The 21276-nt window shown below is 56.8% G+C and overlaps 1 protein-coding gene and 1 long non-coding RNA gene across 5 annotated transcripts in view; one reads left to right on the top strand and one right to left on the bottom strand.

Annotated features, from left to right (window-relative positions):
- RPH3AL (rabphilin 3A like (without C2 domains)) overlaps window positions 1-21276 on the bottom strand; it is a 133129-nt gene that overhangs the window by 49932 nt on the left and 61921 nt on the right. For all 4 annotated transcript variants that reach the window (XM_080681615.1, XM_080681614.1, XM_080681612.1 and 1 more), the window contains exon 5: window positions 330-416. In XM_080681615.1, coding sequence (XP_080537741.1) covers window positions 330-416 — 87 coding nt within the window. The remainder of the gene's footprint in view (window positions 1-329; window positions 417-21276) is intronic.
- LOC308254961 lies at window positions 723-4058 on the top strand. Its single transcript, XR_013961267.1, has 3 exons — window positions 723-978; window positions 1421-1616; window positions 1953-4058. It is a non-coding gene; the product is annotated as an uncharacterized lncRNA (long non-coding RNA).

The raw sequence follows: 21276 nt of genomic DNA, 5'->3' as shown, positions 1-21276 counted from the left end.
CAACCTGGGGCGGACGTCACTATTGCTATAATAATAGGTGTCCCCTGCCCACCCCCCCCCCCAACGCCACGCAACCTACAGACAGTGTGAGGGCTTCCCATTGAAGCCAGGGACCCCAGGCATAGCAGACCCAGGGCCCACCGCCACCTCCGCACTGTGAAAATGGGCAAGCCAGCAGGTGATCCCCCACCCTTCTCCCTGGTCACCCCCAGTAGGTCCTCCTTGATCTCCAGAGAAGCCCCTCCCCTTGACCAACCATGAACTTCCCCCAATGGGATGGGCTCAGACCCGGCCCCAGTGCCCCCCACCCGTTGCCCTGGGCACCCTACCTCTCTCTGCTCACTGCAGATCTTACACAGCCACAGGGGCCGCTTCTGGCCAGGGCAGGCCTCGATCCCACACTTGGTGCAGACTTTCTATAAGAGAGAGGACACGGAAGGTCACTTGAGCTGCTTCCCCCTCAGCTGAGAGGCTGGGGAAACCGTAGCCGAGGAGCCCTTGGCCGTATTCCGAGGGATGGCTTTGGCTTCAGGCCAGAAGGGCAACTAACTCAAAGGGCACAGGTGGCTCTGGGGCACCATGGACGTGCCCACCCATGAATCTCCACGATACAGATTCACCCCCACAACCACATTCTCTTAGGAGCACATCACAATAAGCTGCCCGAGAGTCACAGCTGCATCATGTTCCACAGCAGAGAACTGGCCGCCGCCCAAACGCCCAGTGCGAGTGGAAGAGCCAAGCACAGGCAGCAGAATACGAGATGGCCCGGGCACAGCAGGCTGTGTCCCTCCCTGGAAATGTGGGCAGCAGAAGATGTTATGCAACAGAGAAAACACATTGGTGTATAATCATGCAAAAAAGTCACGGATGTGAGAAGACGCTGTCGCGAGAAAGACCAGTGACTTACTGCATGCCCAGTCCCTTCACGGAACGAGCCCGGCACCCTGCTACCTAAGCAGCAGGCCCGTTTCGCAGGTAAGGCCCACATCTGGGGCTGGAAGTAGGTTGGGAATCTGCCAAGCTCACCAGCAAGTGGCGGACTCAGGTCTGGCTCCAGAGCCCTTATGTAATTAGTAGCCAGAACCTCGTTCCTGCAGTGGCTGACCTTTTATGCTGCTTAAGCTCACAACTTCCAAATACGTGTATCTTGCTTTCCCGAAATGCACGGCGACATGGTGGTGGGAAAGGCCAGGTGAAACGCCCCGGAAGGCGGGGGACCTGGTGGGGCCGAGACGTGCTCCCGGTTAACTGGGTACAGTCTGCCTCGGTGACAGCAGGCCCTCCTCTGAGAACTGGCGCATGGGGCTCCTCAATGTTTCTGCCACGTCCCTGCAGGCTGGGGGCTCTCTCCGCCCCGCCCCCCCACCTGCCCCACTACTGAGCGGAGGCTGGATCTATGGCCTGGCCTTTCCTGCAGGCTGCCAACGAGCAAGCAGCACACCCCTCTCCACGGAGAGGAAAATGTCACCAACTTGGCTTCCCAGCGCCTGTCGTCACTGCCCGGTTGGGCAGCTGAGCCCAGTGCTGCAGGAGGGGAGCCAGCTCTCGGCGGAAGGGAAGCCGACACATTCTCAGGGCGGGAGGGTATGCGTTTGCTACCATCCAATACTCAGGTATGAGAAATGTCACTTTTCTTCTGTTTCTCCAAATGAAAGGCAATCTCCAAGCTCCCAGCTCTCTGGGCCGGCAAGGAAGTCCATCCCTGTCACAGCGGGGCCCCTTCCCAGCTCTTGAGAAGGTCCTGGGCTTGGGGAGGGTCCCTGTCTGGGTGCTCACTGCTATTCTGCTCTCCCTCTGAGCTCCAGGGTCCCTTGGAGAGGAAGGGGCCAGGCCACTTCTGTGCCAGGCCTGGGTTTGGGATCTGTGCCAGGCTGGGGCACGGCAGCCCGCCCCCTGGAGCCCTGGGCCACCACCCGTGACCTGACCTGAAATTCCCTCTTCTCCACTAGGACTGCCTCTCGATGTCCCTCCCGATGCTCACCCCAGCCCTTCTACCTCTAGGACAGGCCCCCCAGGAGCCCATAAGGTGGAAATACACACAGGCCCCTCCCCCAGGGGTAACGAGAGAGGACGGAGGTGCTGAAGCTGGCTGGCTGTTTTCCTTCTAATTCCCCCTACCCAGAACAAACAATGGTGCACGTGTGAAAAGGAGTGTGGCCCTTCAAGAGGTGAGATTTTCCTCTTGAGTTTTCTACATGCTTATAGGGTTCGATGCCAGCCGTCCTCCAAGCACAGAGTGCTCTGCCCCTCCCACTGAGACAACGGTGCTGGGAACAAGGAGAGAACACGAGACGACCCGCTGCCGTTTCCTGAGCAGTTGTGTGTGCCAAGCAACAAAGTATGAAGGAGGGGGGAGGCCGGCTCTCCATCATGCGGCTGAGGACATAGAGGCTCGGAGATGGTGAAGGCTGCCGGAGGTCCCACTGCTAGGTCGGGACAATCAGGATTCGAGACCTCAGAGAGCTGGGTAACGCCCTCCCCTGCCCAGTGCCAAGCTGGTGCCCATGGCTCTCCAAGGAGCCGGCTCACACGCCTGGGAGTGTGGCTGATGATTCTCCAATGAATGAATGGGCAGAGGTGACACGGAATGACTTGGGACAGGCTGTGCTGGGGATGAGCGTGCAGCCGCATATGCTTGCTCATCAGCTCCATGGCACTGGTTCTGGGAGTCTGGCTCCGCCCTCCTCAATATTTCTCTGGAGGGAGGGCGGCCGCTCCTCAAAGGAGAGAGGTTTCCCCAGGCAGACAGGGAGCCCAGGCCCAGCAGCCTCCCCAGCAACCCTCCATGGGCTTCCCCACAGCCTCCCTCCCACACTGTGGCCGCCCTGCCCCACACATTCAGCAAAAGTGGGGGGGCTGTGGCCTCTGCCCCTGTCGCAGTCAGCTCGGGCTGCTATAACAAAACAAGTCCTAGCCTGGGTGGCTTAAAAAGCAGACACGCGTTTCACAGCTCTGGGCTGGAACTCCCAGACCCGGGTGCCAGCAGGCTGCGTTCTTGGAGAGGGCCCTTTCTCTGTGCCCCCTCTTTTGCTTCTGCACGCCGGAAGCCCTACAAATGGGCTCATCATCATGTGTCTCAACCTGGATCACTCAGAGCCCCCGTCCTCCTGGGGTCCCCACCTCATGCTATCCTGCCCTGTCACCAACTTTGCTTTCCAGAAACACTGCCCTGAGCCCGTTCCGAAGCACTGCAGCTTGGTGCTCTGGGCACAGGCTTCGGAGTGAGGCAGCCCTGGGTGGGCCCGTGGGCAAGCTACGCGATGCCTCTGGAAGCCTCAGATGTTCTCATCTGTGAAACGGGATCATATTTGTCCCCTGGGGTTGTCTTGAGGGTTAACTGAGATTCACCCGAAGAGCGACCAGCACATTATAAGCTTTCGATACCTGCCAGTTATTATTATCAGTGACACCCTTGTGCCCTGTTCTGAAACCTTGCATGATTCTCCTCCAGACCGGCACCAGCTCATATGGTAGCCATCAGCCTCATGTGGCTATCTAAATCAAAATTAATTAAAACTAAATAAAAGGAAAAGCCCAGCTCCTTGGTCACACTAACCATATTTCAAGTGCTCAATAGCCACACGTCACATCGAATGGCACAGAAATAGAACATTTCCATCATCGCAGGAAGTTCTGCTGGATGGCACTGGGCCACAGGACCCAAGCCTCGGTCTCAGTGCCTCAGCACTCACCACCGCCCTCCCTGGCCTGTTCCCACTGCTCCCCACAAGGCCTCACTTCCAATCAGCTACTGTGATCCAGGGCTTGCCATTCTCAGCCTGTCTTTTGTCTTGGCCTCACCCCACCCCACCCCTCCCCATCTGATGCCTACTCGCCTTCCAATTTACTGATTCCTATACCATCACCTGCTGAGTGCCCATGGGCGGGGCAGGCAGGGCCCAGGCCTCATGTGTCCCCAGTGAAGTTCCCAACGCTCGGTCCCAGGTCAGCCTGCCAAGGCTGCGTGGCTGCCCGCTGCATTGCTGGAGTGAGATTTAAGCCGGGCTCGAAGGATGGGTATGCACATGCCCTCAATAAATGTTGTCTGATTGATTAAACATCCATGCTGGTGGAGAACAGAGAAAGAAACCAGGATAGAGTGCCCAGAGCTGTGTGCTGTCTTCTACCCACACACCACAGCTCACAGAAAACTTGGCCTGGGGACAGAGGTGGTGAGGGCCAGATGCCCGCAAGAGGCTGGGTGGTCAGCTCCCATGCTGGCGGGGGGGGGGGGTGGATGAGTGGCACCTCCCAAATGTTCCCTCCTCCCTTTGCCCTGTCGGGTGCTTTGAAGGGCTGGGGGTGGTATGACAAGGCACACCCTCCTCGCCCATGCACAGCCCTGTTTTCAGGCTGCCTGCCGTCACTGGTGGAACCCACGTCAGATCCCACCATCTCTCAGTTGTGTCGTGTCTCTGGCTGGGGAATCCAGGCCAGCAAAAAGATAACATGCTCCAGTTCAAGTAATACATAATTGCTCCTCTACTAAGTCTCCAATCAGTAAGAGAATAATGAGCCTTTTCCCCTACGGGCTTGGTCTTTATTCCCAGGTTGCAAAAAAAGAAAATTAAGCAGGTAGTATTTTAAAAATCCAGTGAGAGTATGAGCCAGCTGTGACATTAAGTCGGTGCAAAGGGTACCCTCCACAGCCATGTCAAGGATAGCTCTGGGGCCTGGGGGTGGTCACTTGCTTCCCTGACTGAGATGGGCTTCCACTGAGCGGAATTGCCCTGGGCAAGTGAGCACTGGCTTCCCCGGTCGATGGTCATGGCTGCCTCATGCTTCCCACAGCCTAGTATTGTGTCTGAGTGTCCACCAAACCAAGTCTAGCTCTGGGCCTCACTCAGAGCAGAAGTGACAAAAGTCCAGGCCTTCACTTGGCACATACAATCCCCTCAATCCTGCCTCAGGCACTTCATGCATTCCTTTTGCAAACATATATCCCAGACTAGAGCACACACGGGGAAAGGGATGGTTCAGGGCCTAGCCCACGGGGTACAGACTTTGGGGCCGTTTAATGCAACCTTAGACTTGTCACTAACCTTCTCGGAGGCTCATTTCCTCATCTGTGAAACTGGTAACAGGCAGACTCATGCCACCGCAGGGAGGATCAAGGCAGATGATTCATGGAAGTGCTTAGCACAGAACATGGTATAGAGCAGGCAGTAACCACAGTTCTGTCCCGCATGCCTAGATCCGTAGGGATGCCAGCACCCGTCAGTCATACAAGCCAAAACCCAGAATCATCCTCCATCCTCACTCTCCCTCATTCCCACCCAAATAATCCATCTCCAAAAACTTTAAATCTGTCAACTGCCCTCCATCACCCTCCCCGATCCATGCTGCCACCTCCAGGGCCCGCCTGCACTGGGGCCCCCCAGCAGGTCTCCTCATCCCCACTTTGGCCAGCCTCCAGTTGGTTCCCTATATGGCAGCCAGAGTGATCTTTTCAAGATGCAAATCTAATCATGTTATTTCTCCCATCCCTGCTAGCATAAAAGCTTTCACAGACTTCCTGTGGCTCTCTGGATGGAGTCAGCCCCTTTCGCATGGGGCGTGAGGCCTGCTCAGGCTAGAGACTCTCCCTCCTTGCCAGCCCCGCCCCCGCCCCGGTGCTGTGAGCCCCAGCCATGTGGGCCTGTCTTCAGTCTCTGGGCCTCACTATGTTTTTCCTGCCCCAGGATCTTGGCACGTGCTGCTCTCTCTGTCTGGGGTGCACGTGGTGACACTCTCTCTTCATTAACTTTCAGACCTCTGCAAAAGCACCACTTCTTCAAGGAAGCCCTCCCTGACTTCCTACCTGGTTGGAGCTTCCATAATAAGTGCTTGCCTTTTGTCCTCAGCTGTCAGAATTTCAGCCTCGTTCATGTGGCTCTATGACTGCCACCACTTCCTCTATCAGGCTGTCAGCTCCCCGAGGGCAGAGGCCAGGTCTGTTCTGTTCACCTTCCTATTCCCAGTGTCTGGCACTATGAACGTTTGCAGAATAAATGAATGAACAAGCTGCAGCTACTTTTACTATTGCAGTTGAGAAGGCAAGATGTGGTCCCTCCTAGAATGTGCCCGTTACTGAGGAGACGAGAAACAGGGAGACAGGAAACACCCACGTGTCGGCGCAGGGGAGGTGATGGGAGAGCCTGCACTCGGGGTAGGGTGCCCAGGGATGGCAGGGCTGCTGGCCGGCAGGCCTCACTCTCAGGGTACATGTGTGACCCCAGGCTGGCCCAAACACCAGGGAGAGGACTCTAAGCATCCTTTGTTAAGGGTTGCACCCCACATGCACCCCAACCTCCTTACCTGTCCGTGCAGACTCCTTTCCCTGGGATGCAGCCTCATCCTAATGTCTGAGGGGCGCCCTCCTTGACGTCCTCACAATCCCGGCCACTTGGGTGACCCCTGGCCTCCCTGGAGCGCCGCCACTGCCAGGAAACACCTTCACCCTCCCACACCGCCGCCAAGAGGCAGGAAGTGCAAGTGGACCTTGGAGGCGAGTGCACCTGTACTCAGGCCCTGGCTCCCAGGTGGGCCTTCACATCCTCACTGTGAGTCCCCGCCCACCTCACGCAGAACCCCTGGCTCCACAGGGGGTTCCCAAACTGATCTGCTCAGAGGAAGGGAGGGGGTGCAGAGCCGGGAACAAAGCTGCTCGGCAAGCAGACGCCAACGCCTCTCAGGAACGGCGGGCGCGGTCTGGGAACATTCAGTAACCGGGGAACAGCCGCGCACCCTCGACAGGCCCCGAGGGTGCGGCAGGATTATCATCCATCACACAGACAGAGACGTTCGCGATGCTCAGTCAACCAAAATAGGATGAAATTGTGCTCAAATGTTCCGTACAAGGAGGCCAGGAAAACGTACGCTGCGCTGCAGAGATGAATATTGAAGACGGTTAATTTGAAAATATTTGATGCTTTAATTCAACAAACGTTTTGTCGATACTGGTGCGAAGCACTGTTCTAGGAGCGACGAGGATGAACGAGGCACAGCCGCTGTCCTCGAGTGTCCCCGGGGATGGAGGAGTTTACAAACTGGCAAGACTCACGTGGAAAAGGACTTTCCCAAGCGTTCCAGTCCACCGACAATGACCGTGAGCGCGTCTCTCTGTGAACGACACTGCAAATGATGCTCACACCCCCCAACGAAGGGCAGAAATGGCTACGTACAAACGACAGCAGCACACACGAAGCAACGTGAAGATGGGACCCCATACGTATGCATTTCACGTCGCACAGTGTGTTCTCGTTGCCAGAAATCAAACCTTCAACAAGGAAACATCCGATTGTGTTTTAGGGAAAACGATGCAGCAATACCGGCTTCTAGAAGCAGCACCGCCACCTGCGAGCAGGCCCTTCTCTCCCGCACGTGACGCTGCGCTGCTCCAGGACCAGCCGCAAACCCCTGGCCTGTGCAGTCCCCAGCCCCGAGCCGCCTCTCCCAGAGGACAGGAAGCATTGGACACCTAAGGATGAGCTTCCAAACACCTCCTCCCTCCACCTGCCACTCACTAGGCAGTGGTCGGCAAACTCATTAGTCAACAGAGCCAAATATCAACAGTACAACGATCGAAATTTCTTTGGAGAGCCAAATTTTTAAACTTAAACTTCTTCTAACGCCACTTCTTCAAAATAGACTCGCCCAGGCCGTGGTATTTTGTGGAAGACCCACACTCAAGGGGCCAAAGAGCCGCATGTGGCTCGCGAGCCGCCGTTTGCCGACCACTGCACTAGGCAGTCGGCGCCGCGTGGCGCCGTGTCCTGGGTGGAGGGGAGGGTTGCAAAGGGAAGAGAAGCAGCTCTTGATTATGACCATTCACAAGCGCGTAACAAGAAATCACGCCTCGCGTGGGCCTTGGATCATGCCTGTGCGTGTGCCCCACTGCGTGTGTCTGACGGGGGAAAGGGCGCTTCAGGCAGGATGGGACGGCCAGGCTGGCTGGGGTTGGGGTGATGGCTGCTCACCTGCCCCCTCCGCTGGGCCCACCCACCGGCCCCTGTTAACTCTTCCAGGTGACGTTATCCTCGCCTCACCTCTGAGACCACAAACTGTGTGCCCGTTTTTTGCCTCTTTTCCAGAGAACACGGGAAACAAAGGCGGTTTGAACCATCTCGATGGGGCCCACGGGGCGTGCAGCATGGGTGATGGGGGCCCAGGTGGAGGCAGCTACGGTTTCAAACAACAGCTGGGCCAGGGAGTGGGGAAGGGGTCTTCAATCTGAAGCTGAGAGGGAGGTTTTAAAAAAACAGCCAACCTGATAACGTCTGAGCAAAGGGGACCACAGGAGCCACGGTACCTGGTCTTGACGAATTCACTCATTCATGCAACGGCGTCTGAGGATGGCACGCTGGGCGCCAGGGATGTGCTCCGTGTCAGGTGTCAAGACGTGCCCACGACACAGCCCCGGGGGCGAGGTACACCGCGCGGGCATGCGTGCAGGAGCACTGAGTGTGACTAAGGTGCTGACGCAGGACCGTCGCACCAGGGAATTAGGCACATAAACACGGAAGGGACAAAGGGCCGCGGGAGACAGCCAGGGACGTCCCGGGAGACAGCCCCGTCTCAGGCAAGGCCAGATGTGCCCCAGAGGCTGGGGGAGCCCCTCACGTGTGTGTTTCTGTGAATGTCGCACACAGCGACTCCGTCTGGGGTCCCTCTCCTCTGAGGCGGTGACAGGCCCTCTGGGCCCGGGGATGGGACATGTGGAGTGGGAAAGCACGTTCACTATCATATTCACTTTTTTCAAGCATAGGGTAGTATTTTTAAACTTCCAATAGTGTTATAAAAGGATGCGGGAAGCCCGGCCGGTGTGGCGCAGTGGCTGAGCATCGACCCATGCACCAGGTTAGAGCGCATGCCTGGGTTGTGGGTTCACCTGTAGGCGGCGGGCAGGAGGCAGCTGACTGATGATTCTCTCTCCCTCTCCCTCTCTCTGAAATCAATAAAAACATTTTTTTTTTAAATAAAAAGAATGTGGGAAGTTCCCTTATTAATGCAAAGGGAGCCTGGGTCTTGAAAGGCAAAAGTCCGGACAGAGGAAGAGCCCCCCCACAGCTCCCGGTCAGGAAGCCGCGTGGGGCCTCTCCCCACGGTTACGTGAGTAGAGATCGACGTGCATTGGAACTGGCCACTCCTCTGAGAAGGGGCCGATCAGGGGCTCTGGAACACGAGCCTCCTAACATCTCCCAGCCAGGAGTACACCTCAGGCCCCTCCCTGGCCCCAGCCCCCCAGCTCGGGAGGAAGAATAGGTGGTAGACGGAGTCGAACACAATCAAGGGCACCACGACCCTCGACCCTCGTCCAACTTCCATGAGCCCTGCACGCGGCCTGCTCCGCCCTGCTGGGCCCCCTGCTAGGATAGACTCCTGGAACCCTTCTTAGCTCCTTCTAGCCCTAACGGAAGAAACCCTGGCTTCTGTGCCTGCCCACCAGCCTGGGCTCCTGGAAGTGACGGGGCCTGAGCTGGGCACGGCCCCCAGACTTCCAGCCGCAGGTCCACGTGGCCCCATCAGGATCACTGAGGGATGACACTCGGACTAGCAGTCTCCCGGGACGGCCAGGTCACACGCGACCTGCCCCTCTCCACCTCTGCTCCGGCTGGGAGGGAGTCGGGGCAGGGAAGGCCCCGGGGGTGAAGGAAGCGGCTTACATCTGTCTTGCTCCTCGCTTCATGGTCGCTTAGAGTTACAACTCATAATAATGATAACAGCTACCATTTATTGAGCACTTCGTCCATGCCTGGCACCGAGCTCAGCACTCAACACTCATTATCATGATCACATTCCATCTCATTTACGCTCACAATGGCCCCTTGAGGAAGGGTTTTATGGTCCGAATGTCGTGGATGAGGCTATTGGAGGCCCCGAGATGCTGGGGGGCTTGGCAAAGTTCACGTAACGAGGAGGTAGCAGAGCCAGGGTGCAGACCCAGGTCCATAACAATAAAAACAAGGGCTTATATAACACGCCGTGTGCGGGGTTCAGCAGGCGTGCCTGACACAGATTATTCACTTAACAAGGCGAGACGGGGCAGACAGCTTAGGTAATTTGTCCCGGGTCACACAAGGGCAGCCAGTGGAGGGCGGACTGGGGTCCACGTCCCGATCTGACCTCTCACCCACACTCTCTGTGACCCCCACACGAGCCGAGAAGGGGCCCAGTCACTTTCCGAGACTGACACCGGCCATCCCGGGAGCATGAACGCAGGGAACTGACGGCCAGACAAGCCAGCTGCAGCCTCCCCAGCCCAGCCCTGGTTGCATAACCCACCTCTGCTTTCCGGGGCCCTGGAGCCGGGCCTCCCACAGAGGATTTGCCACCCGCAGTCCCCTGGTCCAGCCTCTGTTAAAGGAGCCTGCTTCTCAGAGTGACGGCCCAGGAAGAGGCTCGATCATTTGGGGTTGTTTCATCCTCACATCCAGAGTCCTGATAATGCCCTGCCCCACTCAGCAGCCCCTGAGCTAATGGCTGCAATGGCGGCTGGCTCCTCGGGGGCTCCCACGAAGCCCCCAGCGTGAGGGAAGGCGCTGGCTGTGGTCAGCACCGGCCATGCCAGGACCCCCGGGCCAGTTCTGCCGCGAAGACGCTAGCTCTGAAATTCGACAGTCGTAGGGCGTGTGCCCAGGGTCTCAACATGACCTCAAAGACACTGAAATCACAGCCCCGCTTGTCGGAAGGCGAGGCAGAAGCCTCAGTTATCCTTCCGCCACGCCTCCCCCTAGAGGTCTGGTGGGCAGCGACTTCACTGCAGGTCGGGGCCGATGATGCCAAGAGCATCCAGCAAACACTTCATACGGCCCTGCTGCGGCCAGGCCCCGGACTCGGCGAGAGCGCGGTAAGGCTCACAGGCTGAGGGGCGGAAAGACAAGAACACGGATGCACACAGAAGGCCGTGGCCCCCACCTCGCTCTGCGGCCTCGCCAAGCCCATCGTGCCCGCCAAGCGTCACTGTCTGCTCCCAACACTCTAGGGATTCCCATGCCTCCATGCTTTTGCCCAGGCTGTGCCTCATGGCTAGGGAGCTTCTATTATCTCTTAGGAATAACGCAAACATATTCTTCTCCTTGACCCCCACTCCCACCCCAAGCGCTAATTACTCCCCCCCCCCGCAACCCCGTGTGCTCCCACAGTGAGCGTCCAGAGAGGAGTGCTGATTGCATCCTACTGACGTCTCTCCAGTGACTGCACAGACCCTGCTGGCCCAGGTCGGGAGACCCCCCGCCCCAGCTCAGCCCCTACCAGCTCAGCCGGGGACACATCAGCCCTCGGCAGCTGCTCCAGAGGTTGGCACTGTCTTTGCTGACTTCCAGGGTCATCATAACTTTTGGAAGGTCAGTGTGTGTGGAAATACCCACTCCCTTCCCCACGTCCCCTCTGGGGCCTGGGACACAGTCAATTATCCTCAAAGCCAGTAAATACCTGTCGTTGGAACAGATTTTTTTATTTGAAAAATACAGCAGCCTGGACAAACACCCTCAGGCTCCTGGACATTCCAGCAGCAGCAGCAGCACTAACGAGCAATTAGGGACCCTGGCGATGTGCAGGAGTGACTCCAAGGAGAGCAGTGATAGTCAGCAGGTGCAGTCGGGCCGACCCTCAGGCCCCGGAACTCCCAGCCCGGGAGGTTCATTTACGTTGCTGAAGTCAGCAGCCTGTGCCCAGGGAATGGACTGGGAGCCCTGGACACCGCGTGCAGGCGGTCAGACTTCATTCTGCGGGCAGTGGGAGCCACTGAAGACTTCAGGGCAGAGCGCCCTGATCAAGCCACACTTGAGCAAGATGAACAAGCAGAGGTGCAGGGAATGAGCTGGAAGGCTCATGAGACTCCCCCGCGGGCAGCCGGGAGCTGGTGGGGAGGCCGTGCAGTGGCCCCAGGCGCTCAGGCCTCGCTCGCTCCCTGGAGGGCCGAAGCCCACGCCTGTCTGCGCCTGGAAACTCAGCACGGCAGAGGTGCTTCCTGGGCAGAGGGGGCTCTGGACGGCCTGGCAGATCATAATCCCGCCCAGGCTCAGTTTCTCCACCTGTAACCTGGGAGAGTCACCCCCCGACAGAAGGCGGATGACAAGGGCGAGGAAAGCGTTCGTTCGTGAGGGAGCGAGGCAAGATCCCCCAAGCTGCGTCTGAGAAAGGCCTGATTCTTTCTTGGTTTGGAGGCCGGGGCTAAGGGCAGCCTCTGAAGAGAAGCTGGCTCCCCCTTCCCTGCCCCTCCCAGCTGCCCCAGCAGCAGGAGAGGCACCTGCTGCCCACCCTCCACCCTCGGGGGACAGAAGGCAGGCTCCATCCACCCCAAGTTAAGGTCCGCGTACAGCACAGGGCCGCGTTGGAAAGGCTGCGGCAGGAGAGACGGGCGGTTTGAGAGCAATGACGAATGGCAGGCCTTCCGAGGTGTGGCAGCTTGCAGGACGCAGCGGTGAGGTGAGGTGAGGCCTGCGTGAGTAGCACCCGGCCACACCGTGGACTGGAAATGTCATTATCTGTTATTTACCACAACAGAGGACAAGAGGCTGCCCAGAATTACCGTTCCTGGTAACAGCTGCTAAACGGATTTGCCAACACTGCTTCCTGCTCCCTGCGTTCTCTCGAATGTACAATGACCAGACCCAGGGGGAAGGGCCACGAAGCTCCTCCGGTGGCAAGGGGCCTGAGGGGGCGCCAGACAGCTGTCTCAGGAAGGAGCTCGACCCCAACCCAGGCCTATAGACCGTTTTGCTCACTCGATGAGGGGCCTCCCAGTGACTCTCATCCACGACTCAGCAAACACAAACCCCTTGCAAACTCCCAGATGTGTCCAGGCTCCACCCAGCATCCTGGGGGTGCGACAAACCTCTGTGGGGAGGTTTGCTTCAGGGGCAGCCAGGGGGCCACACACTTCTGTGGGTGGTCAGCACTAGGGCCTACGATCCCTTCTCCAGTGTTAGAGGCACTTAGTCAACAATGGCCTTCGCACCCAATTGGCAAGCTGGTACTAAATATCACCTTCCTTTGTGGGGGGGGGTGTCTCCTATGAGTCTTCAGCTCTTTTTACCCCCCAAAGAGTGAGCAAAGTTCTCAATTGAGATGTGAGGCCGTGGCTATGCCACCAGGAGCAAGTCATCTCTGAGAGCCTCAGTTTTTCCACCTGGAAAATGGGTTCAATCACTGTCTTTTGCCTGCCTCCCTCCTGGGGGCTGTAAAGGGTATACGGCATCACAGAAACATCAGAGACAAAGGGGCATCTCAGAAGCACAAGCCAACCCCCACACTGGCGTCCCCCTGCTAAGAGGCCACGAACTCAATCCCAGCCTGAGACAAAGAGACTTGGAAAGCAAACCTGCCATTGCTTTAACATTACAATACACCAAGTTCTGTCTACTGGCCCAGAACCTGCTCCTCGGGCCTGCACTGGCCCCCACAGGTCAGGCAGCGGCAGCGGCCACAGCTGTGAGCTAAAGCTGACGCGTCTGTGCCTCTGGAGTACAACTTGGCTTACTGTTTTAGAGCATCCAATAGGCTCTCTCATGCAGTCCCGCTCCGGGTCTGCCTCTGGACCTGACCTCCCCAGAGACCCACCTGCTTCCTGAATAGAACCCCTTTTTTCGATGGCTCTGCTGCATATAGGACACTTCTTAGCCTCACTTCATTCACTCCACCCTCCTCGGCCCGCCTCCCTCTCCCGGCCGACTCCCCCACATCCACAAACCACTTGCTATGCCAAATGCCCCCAGTCCCTGCACTCCGCTGCCCCCTGCCTCTACAGAGCTGTGCCTCCTCCTGCACTGCCCTCCCCAGGCACCTGGGTCTCCACCTCCAGGCCCGGCTCACACAGCTCTAGGGTGCCAGCCGCGCCCTCTGCCTGGGGCCACTCCATGCCTGCTCCTACAGCCCTCCTCCCCTGCACTACACGCTCTGTCACAGCGGGAGCGCCTGGCGGGCAGGGCGTGGCACGCAGGCAGGCTAAGTGGACTGGAGGGCTGCAGGAGATGCCATTGTGGTTAACCTAGTCATTCCTAACAGAAGGGAGCAAAGAGAAGGCCACACCTCACAGGCCTGCCCTGTGGGCAGCTCTGCCGCGAAGCTGCAGCCTTACACTCCGGGGGTGGGGGGCGGAGGGGGGGGGCTCCCATCTACTCCCAGCAGGTTGCTGGGGGCGGGGGCTGGACAGGTGGGAGACAGACACCCAGGAAAGTTGGGTGCTTACTGTCAGTCATACCTGAGAACAGAGGTTATGGGCCCGAATGGGCGTGGCCACTGCAAGGGGGCAAAATTTGGAATATTTAATTCCCTAAACCAGGGTGGGAACATCTGACCCGCGGGCTGTGTAAGGCCCACGAAATCATTTGGTCTGTCCCTGCCAAGGCATGAGGGGTGAGTTAATGAAATGTTTGGCCCGGCCAGTGTGGCTCACTGCTTGAGCGTCGACCCATGAACCAGGAGGTCAGGGTTCGATTCCCGGTCAGGGCACATGCCCGGATTGCAGGCTCCATCCCCAGTAGGGGGTATGCAGGCGGCAGCCGATCCATGATTCTCTCTCATCATTGATGTTTCTCTATCTCTCTCTGTGAAATCAATAAAAAGTATTAAAAAAAAAAAAAGAAATGTTTGACCCAATACAGCAGGCTACTTTTTAAGCGGATAATTCTGTGATAATTCTGTATGGCCCGCGAATGATGCTGTAAATGTCCACATGGCCCTCGGCAGGAAAAAGGGGCCCGCCCCTACAACGAAGGCGTGCGCTCTCACGCTCGCGGTTCCTCCTGATGGACTCCTGGCTGGTGGGGCTCTCACGCTCCTGTTCCCCTACATTCGCCCACACCGCCCACAGCCATGTGGGTCCCACACACAATGACTAATGGACTGTAACTAGCCTATTGCTGAAACGCTGGAGACTGGGGTCGCTTCTAGCTTTACTGAAGGGACGCAATTCCTTGGAAAGAATGCTTTCTGCCATACCTCATCCTCAATGGGGGCCTCTGGAAATCCTTATTCCAGTGGTACCCCAAGAACCCCACTCCCACTCCCAATGGGGAAAGACCACCCACACATTTCTCTGGAATCACAGGTTCTCATGGAATCGCCACAAGGCTGGTCTCCAGGAAGCTCTGGGATTTGCCACCAGAGGGTCTCAAGGTTTCCCAAGCTCACCCTGGCTCTTGGCAGCTCCGCAGCTGCCTTTGACTTTAATCTGAAGGGCAGTGGCATGACAGGGTGAACAGACTGGTCTCTGGACTGCTCCACGTGGCAAGAAAGAAGCTCCTCTGGGGGAAGAAAGTCACACCGCAGGCACCAGAGCAGCAGGAAAGAAGCGTGCCTAATGGGGACGTTCTGAGCGTCAGATCCCGAGCAGGCACGTGTTCCGGGATGCTGTGTGGTGTCTGCTCCCATCCTCCGATCCCACACCAGCAGCCATGTCAAATCTTGCCAAGCAGCCTGGGAGACACAGCGGCCAGAGCAGGCCCTCAGGGCAGGCGAAGTAAGTGACTTTTTCCGGGAATTTAGGAAACATCAGTAGCTGAATGAAAAAATCCATCCTGGTAACGAGGCACAAGCTCACGTCTCCTACATCTGATTAGGCTGAGGAGGACAGGGGCACGGCGAGGCCAGTCTGGAGGCAGCTCGGATGAAGCGACTATTGCTCAAGGCTGCTGCTGCTCTTGAGGCCACACCCGAAGGACAGAGGCACCGAGCACTGGGTTTGGAAGGGGAGTGGGGGACATGGATGGATTTCGTCGCGCCCCCATTCAGGAGGGAGACCCTGCAACAAGCTGCACCCTCCTCACCCTGTGCACTGTTGGTGGGAATATAAAATGGTGCAGCCGTCATGGGAAGCAGGATGGCAACTCCTCCAAAAATGACACAGAACGACCATGTGGTCCAGCAACTGCTCCTGGGACAAGCCCAAAAGAATCGAAAGCAGGGACCCAAAGGGATATTTGCACACACATACTCCTGGGAGCACCATGCACAATAGCTAAGGTGCAGAAGCAAGCCCAGAGTCCATTGACAGACGAACGGGACCAACACAACATGATATCTACACACTATGGGATATTAGCCTTAAAAAGAAGGAAACTCTGACACCTGCTACCACCTGGATGGGCCTTGACGACTGTGTTAAGTGAAACAAGCCAGTCACAGAAAGACAAATACTGTATGACTGCTTATAGGCGGTCCCTAAAGTAGGCAAATGCATAGAAACAGAAAGTAGGAGGGTGGATGCCAGGGGCTGGGGAGGGTGGTGATGGGGAGTTCATGTTTTCTGGGGACAGGGTTTCAGTTTTGCAACATGAGACAGTTCTGGAGGGGATGGTGGTGATGATAGCACAACATGAACATACTTCATGCCCCTAAAATGTACACTTAAAAATGACTGTAAAAGTAAATTTTATGTTATGTATATTTACCACAAATTAAAAATAATTTTTAAAATTGCCTCCTCCTATTTTAGGGACTCAAGTTAATCCAGGGAGCAGGGTGGAGCAGCCCCCATCCCACAGAGTCCGCAAGGGCCAGGCCTCAAAGCTTTGAAGGGTCACTTGTGGGGCCTCCCTGGCGCTCTTTCTGTTCTCACTCACACCCCATTCTTCCCAACCCCGCACCTCGTCCACGCTGCTCCCTCTGCTCAGGACCCTTTCTGCCAGATCTGACTTTCTTGTTATGGTCTCAGCTCAAATGTCACCTCCTCATTTGAGGCCCTCGCTGTGTACGCAACATAAAATAACTGCCTCCCACTCTCTCCCCACTGGCTCTTACAGTGCCCGCCCTCCCTCCCTCCCCCTCTCCCCTCCCCCCTCTCCCTTCCCTCCCTGCTTTGTGTGTTTTTGCCACTTTCTGGAACGACTGTATTCATTTTCTCTTGCCCGTATCGCCTTTTCTTAGCGTGTAATTCCATGGGGTTGATGCAGCAGAGCAGTTATTGGCAATAATGCTCAGAACCAGACCGCGTGGTCCAAATACTGGCTCCACAACTAACTAGCTGAGTCACCTTGGGCAAGATTCTTAATCACTCCGAGCCTCAGTTTACACATCTGTAAAGGGGGAATGATAACAGTGCCAGCCCACAGGGTTGCTAGGAGGACTGAATGAGTTAACATGTGACGGGCCCTCAGAACAGTGTCTCGCAGAGTAAGTAAGAGAAGTACTGGCTCTTATGATTACGGGGGCAAGGCCACCTCCTACCTTGCTCATCACAGTACCTCCAGGGCCTGGCCTATCGTCAGGACCCGATAAAACGTTGTAGCAGGAAATGGATGAACAAATTCTGCAGAGACAAGCCCTTCATGAAATTAATTTCATTTGCAAGGATGGGCCTAGGGAGCTGAGCAGGCTCCGAAGGAAGGAAACATCTCCCCCAAGGGGTGTCCACTCTTCCACCACCCAGGCCCTGGACCCCTGAGGTGGGCCCAGCCAGCCCCAGTGTTTAGCTTCTGGAGTGGGACGACCTGAGAACATTCCGGCTGTTTCTGAAAGTCTAGGGAAAGACATTTTTACCCCCAGTGGTGGGGAGGGCAGCCAGCCGGCCACGGCCAGCACTGGACAGAGCGTGGGGGAAGGGCGGTCTCTGACAGGGCCTCTGGGTGCTCCCGGGGGCCTCAAAGGCATCACCCATGCTGATATGGCACCCACTCCTTGGCCCTTAAAGGGACTACTCCTGTGTTCGTTTCTCTCTGTCTCTCTCTCTCTCTCTGACTCCTCCAAAATATTTAGCATTGCACTTTTCCCATGTAAGTCTGAAATCAGCGTGGAATTGACGCGGTGTGAGGTAAAGGTCAGGATACATTCCTTCCATACGAATATCAAATGACCTCGCATATTTATCCAAAAGACCATTCTGTACCCACCTCATACCAAAGTTCCCTCTGTCATAAATTGGACTTATTTTCTCTCATTTTTGTCTTAGGTGTATAGAAATACCAATTTTCTTGTACACGGAAGTTGTATACAGCAGCCTTGCTAAAGGCACCTACTAATGCTAGCCATTTGCATTTAGGTTCTCTCAGATTTTCTAGTTATATAATCATGCTATTCGTGAATAATGATAGTTAATTGTTTTTGTGAATCCTCACTCGAGGGCATTTTCCCCATTGATTATTAGAGAGAGGAAGGGAGGGAGGGAGAGAGAAACATTGATGTGAGAGGCACATCGATTGGTTGCCTCCCACATGGCCCCAACCGGGGTCGGGGATCGAGCCTGCAACCCAGGTACCATGCCCTTGACCTGGAATCAAACCCGAGACCCTCTGTGCACGGGCTGGCGCTCTGACCACGGAAACACACATGATGACAGTTTAGCTCTTCTTTTCTGATCCTTAGGCCACACATTTTATGTTCTCGCCTGAGTACACTGGCTAGGCCTCCGGTACAACCCTGGGTAGAAGCGGTGATGAAGATACAAAGAACTTGTCTTATTCCCGGTTTTAGGAGAAAAGTTTTCAATATTTCACTGAGTATGATGTTTCTTCTCCTGTGTTCTTTATTTTTTTAAACATATTTTTATTGATCTTAGAGAGGAAGGGAGAGGGAGACAGAGAGAGAAACATCAATGATGAGAGAGAATCATTGATCGGCCGTCTCCTGCACGTCCCCTACTGGGGAATGAGCCTGCAACCTGGGCATGCGCCCTGACTGAGAATCAAACCGTGACCTCCCTGTTCACAGGTAGACGCTCAACCCCTGAGCCACACCGGCTGAGCTCTCCCTGTGTTCTTTAGAAAGATATCCCTGCTTTTCCAAGGAAGGAAAAGCTCACAGGGTGAAGGGACGGAGGGGCAGACCCAGCTCCCCACTACCCAGCCAGGTGACCCAGAGGCCACACAGCGCCCACTGAGCCCGTTTCCCACCTGGGCCTGGGAAACAGCCTCAGCTCCAGTTCCCTGACAGCTTTGCGCTGAGGAACCAATGGGGTGACGGGTGTGAAAGCGCTTGGTAGACTCCACAGGACACACAAGGTGGCACCATGGCCTCGGTGTGCACTGTTGGCAAGACCAGCAGGGCCCGAGGGAGGGCGCAGGACACTCTGCCCTGGGGTGGGGGGTGTGGGAGTGGGGGATGGGGGGTTGTGTGTTGGGGGTGTGGGAGGTGTGGTGTGAGGGGAGTGGGGGTTGTGTGGTGCGTGGGCGGGTGTGGGGAGGGGAGGGCGAGGGGAGGAAGAGAAGCAGAGGGAAGGCCTGCCCCTCCAGGTCCTTCCCCACCACCCTGAGCTGGGCCTGGGGCGGGACCTTAGGGCAGGAGTTCTCAAACCTAAAGAGACTTGGAACCCCTGGAGGGCTTGTTAAACACAGATCCCACCCAACCCCCAGGTTCTGTTCTGCAGGTGTAATGGACTGAATGGGTGGGGCCCCTCAAATTCGCATGGTGAAGCCCTAACCCCCCCGCCCCCACCGCCCATGGGATGGTTTGGAGGTGGGGCCTTTGGGAGGTGATCAGCATTCCATGAGACCATGAGGGTGGGGCCCCCTTGATGGGATTAGTGGCCCTCAGGTTACTGCCAGCTTTCCTGCTGGGGTCTCGGCTGCGCCCCCTCCCATACCTCCTCAGAGCCTCGAGCAGGCTGTGGGGCCTGGGTCAGGTCTGCCTGCGCCTTCCCTCCAGCACCTCCCCAGCCTGAGCAGGGACGCCGACCCCTCACGCAGCTGGACTTCTCTAAGGACCAGCTTAGAGCAGAGGGCGATGCTGCCTCATCCTCTCTCACGGGACTTGGCACACATCACTGAGACCACCGCTTCCTGGGCAGCCTCCTTGGCACCCACACCATGAGACACGTTTTGTCTGAAACCAGAAAAAAATCCTATTGCTTCCCTTGCACTGTGATAGCACCACCCAGGGCTTGGGGGGCCTCCCTGCAGCCCTTCCCCCACTCCCATCGCTGGTGAGACCCGACTCACAATTAAACCGCAAGCTGGCTGACTCAGATCCTGAGCAATTAGGAGTGCCAGGCCTCTCTAATTAACCAGCCGCCCCCTCCCTTCCCACCACAGCCCTCCCCTAATGAGGGCAGGCAGCCTGGGCGTGCGGGCCCAATTACTGAGGGGTGGCTGCCGCAAGTGCCCGCATCAAGGGTTCCACCAGCAGACTCCAGACTCGTTAGTGTGTGGCTGCTGAAACCCGCCAGGCTCCTGCAGGAGACGCCTCCGCCTCCGTGTGGCCAGGAGCCCCTGCAGACCTGCCCCCAGGCCTGGATCTGGACACGCCCCAGGTCAGATGGCTCCAGCAGCCTGCCCACAGCCACACGCCTCCAGGACACACCTGCTCGCCACTGCAAAAGGTGAGGAGGCAGGAAGTGGAGATGGAAATAAATAGAAGCGCCCCAGTAACTGGTGAACCAGAGTGGAGGGACCCTGATGCCCCCCGATAGGCCAGTGCCCTGTTAGAGCTCTCCCAGGCCCCCAGGGCTGCCTCTGTAACTCAATCACGTCGGTAATGAATTACCCACAGTTCCAGAGGCCGGGGTCTGTGTCTCCACACCGTGTCCCTGTGCCGGCACCAGGAGGCGTCCAGGACATGTTTGTTGGATGAGAGAATGGATGACACGGTCCTCCCCTCCCAGACACCAGTGCCCCTATAAGGGCTAAAGCTTGGCCGGGGGCTCTCCTGATTCTGCTGTGATCCGGGCCTGGCAGACGGCTGCAGGGTGTCTGTGTGACATCTCTGATCATCTCCCAGGGGCCCTGGGCCCTGTGGACCTGCCCACTCCGCTCAAATGCAGCTTGGCCCTCAGAGAGTTCTTCCTTCTAACAAGGCCCATCTCCCACAAAGATCTCAGTTCTGCCCCATGTCTTCAAGTCCCCATGACCTCGTCTCCGTCCCTCCTCCAAGCTCCCCCTGTTCCTAAGTCAAATAGGATGTCACGTCCTGTGTGTTTTCTTCTTTCAGTCCACTTCTCCCTGCCCTCGGGCCTGCATCCTCACAGCCAGGGGCTTGCCCAGCCCATTTCCAGCTCCACGTCTTTGCTGTGCTGCTCTCCCGTGCCCGGAATGCCCTTCACTCTACTCTTGGCCTCTCAGAAGGCTTCAGGAGCCAGCACCTCCAGGCAGCCCTCCTGATTGCTTTTAGTCCTGGAAACCTTGGTCCCGCTACGATCAGCATCACTCTAGAGAATACCGTCTTCCCACTTTAACTATCAGGACCCGAGGGAAATGACTGTTATGGACACGTGTCCTTCGGATTCCCCTAACCCAGAGTTAGCCCACAACCGGCTAAAAGAGCAGACCGACAGAACATGAAGTGCAATCCTAGCATACCATTTGGCTCAGAGGAGAGTTGTATTTACTTAATAAAAACCAGTAACGTTTACTGAGTACTTAA

This window comes from Plecotus auritus, assembly GCF_963455305.1.
Source record: "Plecotus auritus genome assembly, chromosome: 7".
NCBI lineage: Eukaryota > Metazoa > Chordata > Mammalia > Chiroptera > Vespertilionidae > Plecotus > Plecotus auritus.
This window is presented reverse-complemented; position numbering and strand designations above follow the sequence as displayed.